This window comes from Nelumbo nucifera, chromosome 2 (assembly GCF_055504915.1).
Source record: "Nelumbo nucifera cultivar China Antique chromosome 2, China Antique-T2T, whole genome shotgun sequence".
Classification (NCBI taxonomy): domain Eukaryota; kingdom Viridiplantae; phylum Streptophyta; class Magnoliopsida; order Proteales; family Nelumbonaceae; genus Nelumbo; species Nelumbo nucifera.
Genome location: NC_142650.1, coordinates 31,583,976 through 31,592,043, shown reverse-complemented (window position 1 = coordinate 31,592,043; position 8,068 = coordinate 31,583,976). Strand labels below are relative to the sequence as shown.

The following is an 8,068-nucleotide window of genomic DNA, read 5'->3' as shown; positions in this document are numbered from 1 at the left end:
CCCAAACATTGATCTACACATCAGCCACATGGGTTCAGCCCAACTTTTGTTACAAGGCCTGGCCGAATTCACTATAGAAGATAGTGAACCCCTGAGTCCATCACTATGGACTCTTAATGGGCCCAACATTTACACTAAATGGTCATTGGGTCCAGCCACCTTATGAAAACCCAAGGACTATGGGCAGATGTAAGATTAGCCTATTAGGTATCCCTCAATGGTCTTACACTTAACCTCTTAGCCCATAATGATCAAACACCGCCCGGCAAGAGAGGACCTTTCCCTCGGCTGCAAGGAATGGTGCTACACTCTCTACTCACATGGATCATGAGAATTAAAACCTTTTGCAAACATTTTGAAACCATAATATATATATATTATATATGTGTGTGTGTGTGTGTGTGTGTGTGTATGTATGTATGTATATCTCTATATAAATTTATTTTGCAAAACAAATTTCAACGGTTGAAATCAACTGCCAGCAGTTTAGGTTTCCATCAAAGAGAGTGCATCCCCGATCATTCACTTTGTCCGACAAAGGGGTTGATCCTGTCACTATGATCACCCACTCAGATGAATTCTCGGACTGTCCCAACATACCCAGGTTTTGACCCCCTCTAAGGATATCACTGATTGGCATATCAAAGATAGCCCGATCCGACACATAGTGTAGTACCATAATCAAGTCTAGGGCTCAAGTGTAACATTCCAGTTTTGCCCATCTATCTCCAAGGTTCAAGGTAATACTGAAATTTTGGTTCAATTCAGGGTTTCAAGAAAACCCACACTGCATGTACCTCAAGTCTCACCCTGGTAGTTGAGACAAGCCACCCCAACCAACTTGGTGGTACATCAGTGTCAGCCTTGGTAGGATAAATCTCCCCAGATCTATCCAACGACTGTGAAGATTCTAAACTAACACGAGTCTCATAAGTATCCAGTTTAAGGGTATTACAAAGAAACACACTACAATGATATGAATCAATTATATACTTTATTCATTTACAATAAATGTCAAAAGATATATCAATATGATTGGAGCTAAGGGCATAACTGTCTAACAATAGAAATTATATGATTTGTGGAACATGGTTTTGAATAATCAGATGAAAACATGTTTCGAAATTGGATTCAAGAAAATGTTATTGGTTTCAATTTTGAAGACAAAAAATACACATACAATCACTTTTTTAAAAACTAGACTGGACCAGACGATTTAACCATTTGACCTAGGAACCGGTCATGTTTCTGGGTCAGTTTTTAGACTGGAACACTTTTTTTTAAAGAAGCGTTGATTGGTCATAAAACTGCTAACTGGGACAATCAAACCATTAAACTGTTCAACCCAGGCAGCGGTTTATGATTTATTAACAGAGGAAAAAAAGAAGAAGATTCAGACATGAGGGAGGGATTGAAAATCTGAGACACGATCTCAGATTTGAGATCAACGGGATTTGAGAGAGAGAGAGAGAGAAAAGCAACAAAAGGTTGTTGTTGTTGTGGCTGGTAAAAGGTTGCCTCGCCTCCTCCTCTTCCTTTATTTTGTTCTTTTCTTTTCTTTCTTTATTTCCTTTCCTCCTTTTCCTTTCATTTTTTATTTCTTTCTTGTTTTCTCAACCCACAACCATCCTACCACTAGGTCTCTATTTTCTCATAAAAGAAAAGAAATAGAACTCTGAACCCTAATATTCCAAAAGTCAAATCACTTGAACCATTTGAACTGGATGGTCAAAACGATTTTTAGAACTTTGCATTGCTTTTTATGTTTTTGTTTTAGAAAACAATTTATTTTCAAATGAAATAGTTTGGATTTGTTTTTAGAACCCACTACAAGAAAAATAATTCCGTAACTCCTAAAGTTCAACCCCAAGTTGGCCTTTGTCGTTCATTTGAAGAACCCAATAATGAGACCCACTTAAATAAATTCTGCAACTTCTTTGCGGTAATTTGACGAATCTCCATGCTAGTAATGTTTTTAGAAGATTGAAATTTTAAAAGCTTTGAAGCATTACATTTGTATTCTCTGGTAAGACAATTAAGCAAAGTGTGTATTTGCATTTTTATAATTTTATTTGAAACATGAAAAGATTTTAACAGACTTAAAAAAATACTGAGGACGTTTTTAAGTATTTGTTGATGATAACATAGGGGGCTTAACTTAAGTAATTTTCCCTTCTACCGTTGGTTGGGCTTGTTGACAAATTCACAAAAGGGAGGGAAGTGAAACCCTTCTTTCTGGGAGAAAATACAAAAAACTTCTCCTATAATTTCTGACAATCATTAAAACCTCCCCTTCGTTTTGAAATAAATCTTTTTTGAGTAATGGAGACCGGAATTTATTAAATTGCCCTTACTACTACTTGTTAGGACCTCTTTTCGCATAATGTAAACTTATTTTATTCTCTGCAATTGATAGTTGTATAAAGGTAAATTAGGTATTTTAAAAATTAACTGTAGTTTTTTTAAAACTACAGGAGGCCCTTCTTTTCAACTTTCCAAGTTACGAGTTATACCCAATCAGAACGTTCCACGTCATACCCACTCCACCTGTAAGAGTCTCATTGGCTCTGCTCGTCTTCCAAACGTGGCATCCTGCAAACAGACGAACTCCTCTCTCACGCTCTCTTGACTCCGAAACGCAGAAATGAAAAACGAAGCAAATCAACCGGAAGAAGCTTAAAATTTTAAAGAAGAGAGCAGAGCAGAGCAGATCGCATTGCTTGAAGATCCAGATAGAAAGCTCTCCGCTTGTCCGAGAAAACGCCGACGCCGAGATTGGAAGCGTCTCCGGAGCTTCGCTCTGGATAGTACCGATCGAACCGTGGCTTCTTCAGGGCCGCAGAACCTCTCTCGAAGGAAACCTTCTTCGTCTACTTCTACGCCGAAAACCCAATTTTCAGAACCGACTCGAATTGTATACAGAGAATCAGGTCCTTCTCTATCTGGTCTTCCTTTCTGGCAGCGGACCTGGTTCATCGTTTTTCTCTTCCTCATGTCCATCTCCTTCTTCGCTCTCGCTCTCTTTCTCTTATTGGGCCTTGATTTCGAACAGGGCTCTCCTTCTCCCGCTTCGGCGGCCTCCGAAGGTGTTGAGGTGCCTCTTCCTATCAAAACTTTTTTTTTTTTTTTTTTTCTGAACTAAATGAATTTGATTGGAATCTCAAGTTTTCACTCTTTTTTTCGTTTTGGAAGATTACTTATGGCACGGTTCTGAAATTGATGCATGAGAGGACGAAATTTCGTTTGCATTCACACGAAGTGCCTTACGGTTCGGGCAGCGGCCAGCAGTCGGTTACTGGTTTTCCCAATGTCGATGATTCAAATAGCTACTGGGTAATTCTTTTTTTTTTCAAACAAAAAAATTCTTTCTTGTTTCCTTTTGTTTCATTTTTTAGAGGGGAAAGCGAAGTTTGAATTCTTATACAGAGCGGGCTTTGATTGCGTTTGATTTCTCTTTAGATTGTTAAGCCAATTCCGGGTTCATCTGCCAAACAAGGTGATAAAATTAAGAGTGGAACTATAATCCGGTTGCAGCATATGAGGACTCGAAAATGGTTGCATAGCCACCTGCATGCATCTCCAATTTCGGGCAACCTGGAGGTTGGTTAATTGGCATTTTCAAATTTACCTTTTTTTTTTTTTTCATTCGCTTGTCTGAAGATTTTGATTTTTGAACAGTATCTGTTGCTCCCATTTTTATTGATTTAAGCTGTTGTTGCAATGCTGCTTATTTCCATGAAATAGTTAACATGGAAAAATGAAAATGTGTAGTGGTGTTGGATCAATGCAGTTTGGGGATTTTAGGGTTATTAATCTTTACATAATGCGTTCATAGGATTGGTGTATGTGCATTATTTTCTTTTTTCTTTTCTTTCTCGACTTATACATTCAGGACTGCTGGCTATTTGAGGTTAAAAATTTGTTTTTCTTGCATTTCTGTTCTCAGGGAATTATACAACGAACTTGTTTCAAGTTTTATTAATGGCCATTGGATTTTAGATAAACAAAGTGATCTCTAGCCTGTCATAACCTATAACGGGCTCAACGAGATTATTAACATCATTGGTTCTTTTTTTATCAGTTAAGTGAATTTGTCATGGTTAAATGTTTTTATGTAAATTTTACAAGTGAGACTCATCTTTGCTTTACATTCTTATTTCTATGATTTAATATTTTCACTTTCTTATGAACTTAATTTGGTAAATCATTATTTTACCAAAAAAAATTGGTAAATAATTAGCTTTTAGATAAATGAATTTGACATTCTTGAAGCAATTCATGCCTTCCTTTTTGTAATGAAAGGCATATACTAACAAAAATATCATTTAATGGAGTTTGGACACATTGAGTGCATCTGGAAAATAGTATTTGCTACTAGGCCTAGATGTGGGGTAACTGTGATGTGCTCTGTTGTTATCAAATTCTTTGGCCTGATAATCATCACCTTAATTGTAGGAAAACTTACCAAGAAGAAAGTGATTGGATATCTTTTTGTCAATTTGTATTTGAAAATTGCTCGTGTAGCGGTGAAAGGGGATTGTGTTGCTTGAGCACTTGTATCATAGTTGTTAAGGTACTATGTTTAGGCTGGGTGATAGTGGAGTTCCTTGTCACCTGGGCAATTAGACCTTGGTGATGATTTTTTTTTTTTAATAAGGAATAATAAAAGTCTAGTTGATTTCAGTCTCTGTCCCTATTCTTGTATGAATTATCTTGTTTCTGTAGTTTGTGCAGTAACTAGAAAACATTAAAAATGAATTAACATGAAAGAACCAAACATCAAAATCGAACAAAAACAACATTTTGTAACCTATGAAAAACTAGGGGATGAACCTAGATAATTTAATGCAAAGGAGATAGAGAGACAATGTGTATGTAAGCCAAATGATGGGAGAATACAAACATATGAAGGGATGAAGCCATTTTTGTTTTGAATGCGATTAAGATATAGAATAGAGAATATGCAAGTGTCTTAATTATAGAGGGAATATGAAAAAGAAACATATGAAAGGAGGGGGCGCTTGTTATTTTGGATGCAATATACTTCTGGAGGAGATAATATGAAAGTGTGTTAATTGTAGAGAAAGGGAAAAAAATTGAAGGGCAGACCCTTATTCTAGTTAGAGTTAGAAAGATAGACAGAAATGATTACAACAGATTTAAAAAAGAACGAAAAGGCAAATCCCATTTTATGGTTGAAAACTGGTCTTTGCTTCTTTATGGTGGCCTTTTAAACTCCTTTATACAATATGATATGGTTTTGCTTCACCATACATAAAATCATTTCACCTCCCGTATGGAAATACCAAGGCAAGGTACAAGGAAATCCCAAGAAAATGCCTTATGCCTAGGTGGATGACTAGGCATTGTCTTGACAACTATTCCTTGTATTAACAGTTTCATGAGTTACTGGATTATCTTAACTGCAACCAACAAACTTCAGATAAAACAGTTTGTCTCATATTTCATCAATGTGGGTGTCCTCTAAATTCCACTGCCAAAAGTTGAGTTAGTAGTGAACAATGTTTTAAAACACGAAGGCATGATGTGAGGCGTAAGCCTCCTTAAGAGGAGGGGGATGAGGAGGAAGGAGAAGGAAGGAAAGGAGGAAGAAGATGGAGGATCTCATTTTTCTTTATTTTTATTAAAAATCTTTTATATTAAAAAAACGAAGATGCATAGCACTAGTTGAAAGGGGATCTCATGAATAATGGCATATTTGAAATCAAACTGATCCAGAATTTCTGCTTAACTTGTGACCCCATTGAATAATTACAAGAACATGCTTTATTATCTAAGCAGAGACAAATGGACTCTTTTTAGCAATATATTTCCAGGGATGGAACTGAGTCTGACTAAATTCGTTTTTCCCAGAATGCAAGTCAAGTAGGAAATTGCTGGAAAATGTGATAACAGATAGGCACACGAGATGACAATGCCGTTGAGGATCTGATATTAGAATTTAAAAGTTTAATAGCCTGTTTAAAACAGCTTAAGAGTGCTTTGTGCCACATCTGGTCCATGGCATGAGGTTTGCAGACTACGAGTCTGAATGTGCTTTACCTAGATTTTGGTCTTTATGGATACTGTGAGTTTGAAGCTATGATAGCCAGATATCTAAAAAACTGCTCAGTATATGTGTTGTCACATGATAGTACCCAATGCCTACACTTGATACTGCATTCTTTGAAATCCAAAGTTTGTTATCAAGGAAAGAAATCTGTTTGTCTTTTATTTTTAGCTTTAAGCTACCAACCTTATTTAATACGTACATCCCATTAAATATTTCAAGGTCATATCCCATCTGTACTTTCCACCACTGACCAGTGACCCTTTCACTCCAATCAAGTGTACTTTTTACCATTTCATGCACTTTATGTTACTTTGTGTTCCACATGTAGTCTCATTGAAATCGTCAGGGAATCACCACAACATGACCTGATGTTGTATCTGTGTTTTTATTGAAGTGGAAGGATCCCTTCCCCCTGAAAACAAATCCCAATCTCTAATTGAGGTTGTATTCAGGTTAGAGGTTTCCAATGTAACCAGAGATCATTTACTATGATCCCAAATCTTTTACTAGCCGTTCTTTTTGAAAATGGCCGATATCTGTCTCAGCAGCTTTTCTATTTATTTTATACATCATGATTATATGCATTTGTGGGTGAATTAATGTTATTCCATAATATTTAAGAAGAATTTAAAACCAAAAAAATGCTGGTAGAGGTTAGGATACCTACAGTATTAGAGTGTAAGGCATTACTATGATTCTTTGAATTGGATTTTTTTTCTTTTTTTGGACTTCTCTTTGTTTTTAAACCACTTCTAAGTACTATAGCATCCATATTGATCTTTACAGGAATGTTGGTAAAATATGTAGGTAAGCTGCTTTGGAGGGGATAATGAATCTGATACTGGTGATTACTGGAGGTAAGATTTTTAGCCAGTATCTGATAATATCTCAGATCTCTGTTGTTGATGACGATGGTTGATGTCCATTTTCTGGCATCATCATTTTAGACTTGAGATTGAGGGAAGTGGGAAAACATGGAAACAAGATCAAAGGATCAGGCTTCAACATGTGGACACCGGTGGCTACCTGCACAGTCACGACAAGAAATATTCTCGGATAGCTGGGGGTCAGCAGGAGGTGAAAATAAACTCAGACCCATATTTTTCTATTTTACATTATAGTTTCTATACCTTTACATTAATCCAATTCTTTGGCAACAATTACAGGTTTGTGGTGTCCGAGAAAAGCGTCCAGATAATGTTTGGTTGGCAGCAGAAGGAGTATACCTTCCGGTTACTGAAAGCAAATAGAACTAGTCACCCTGGTTTCATGTAACAGAACAAATAGAGATGGTGATCTTTCTTCCCTGGTGCTGGTACATGTCCTCTTCTCAACGTAAAAGCAAATATCTGAAGATTACGTCATCACTATGATAACTTGTTGATTCAATGATCGGCAAATCTCCAGTTTTCATCGTAGGGAACTGATGATAGCTATTCTTGTAGGGCTTAAGTCGTGAGTCGTGACCATCAAGTTCTCTGACTAGAATCTGACATATCTATTTGCCCAATATATAACATAAACAAGTTTGGCCTATATTCATGAATTGCAGAACTGTGAACTTTATAAACGGACTTGATCAGATGTGTCGTTCATCAGTTGAAACTTCTTTTCTTCTATTTTGGGCATCAGAGCAGCTGTAAATCTTGAACATTTCTGTGAACAATTGTGAGCCATTTGGTCAATTAACAAGATTACATAAGTTCTTACTTATCGGTGCTTGTATGAGCAGGGTTTTATTTCACATTTTAAGATATGTATTATGATATTTATAGATTGAAAAAAGGCTGTTCAAAAACGGAGTGTATGAGTGTAGCAGAAATTTGTACGATGGTTAATGGATGAGTGGAAAAACCAAGAAGGATAAGAAGATGAGAAATGAAAAATCATTAATACTTTTAACAGGAGGTAGGGGATACCAAATGATCAGGGATATCTGCAAAGTCATCTTTTTCAAACCTCAGATGTCCTTTTTTTCTTTATACAACGGAAATT

The 8,068-nt window shown here is 36.4% G+C and overlaps 1 protein-coding gene across 2 annotated transcripts; it reads left to right on the top strand.

The window, feature by feature from the left end:
• The first annotated feature begins 2,609 nt into the window (after positions 1–2,609).
• LOC104603325 (stromal cell-derived factor 2-like protein) lies at positions 2,610–7,786 on the top strand. 2 transcript variants are annotated; one of them, XR_016082923.1, is made up of 7 exons: positions 2,610–3,094; positions 3,193–3,333; positions 3,460–3,600; positions 6,881–6,930; positions 7,021–7,150; positions 7,240–7,388; positions 7,519–7,786. XR_016082923.1 is itself a non-coding variant. In XM_010267326.3 (6 exons), exons 1-6 carry the CDS (start codon positions 2,993–2,995, stop codon positions 7,321–7,323), a joined length of 648 nt encoding a protein of 215 aa, XP_010265628.1. In that variant the 5' UTR covers positions 2,610–2,992; the 3' UTR covers positions 7,324–7,786. The 2 variants fall into 2 exon arrangements, 1 of the variants encoding a protein (XP_010265628.1); XM_010267326.3 differs by having other exon boundaries at positions 7,240–7,786.
• The last annotated feature ends 282 nt before the right edge of the window (positions 7,787–8,068 follow it).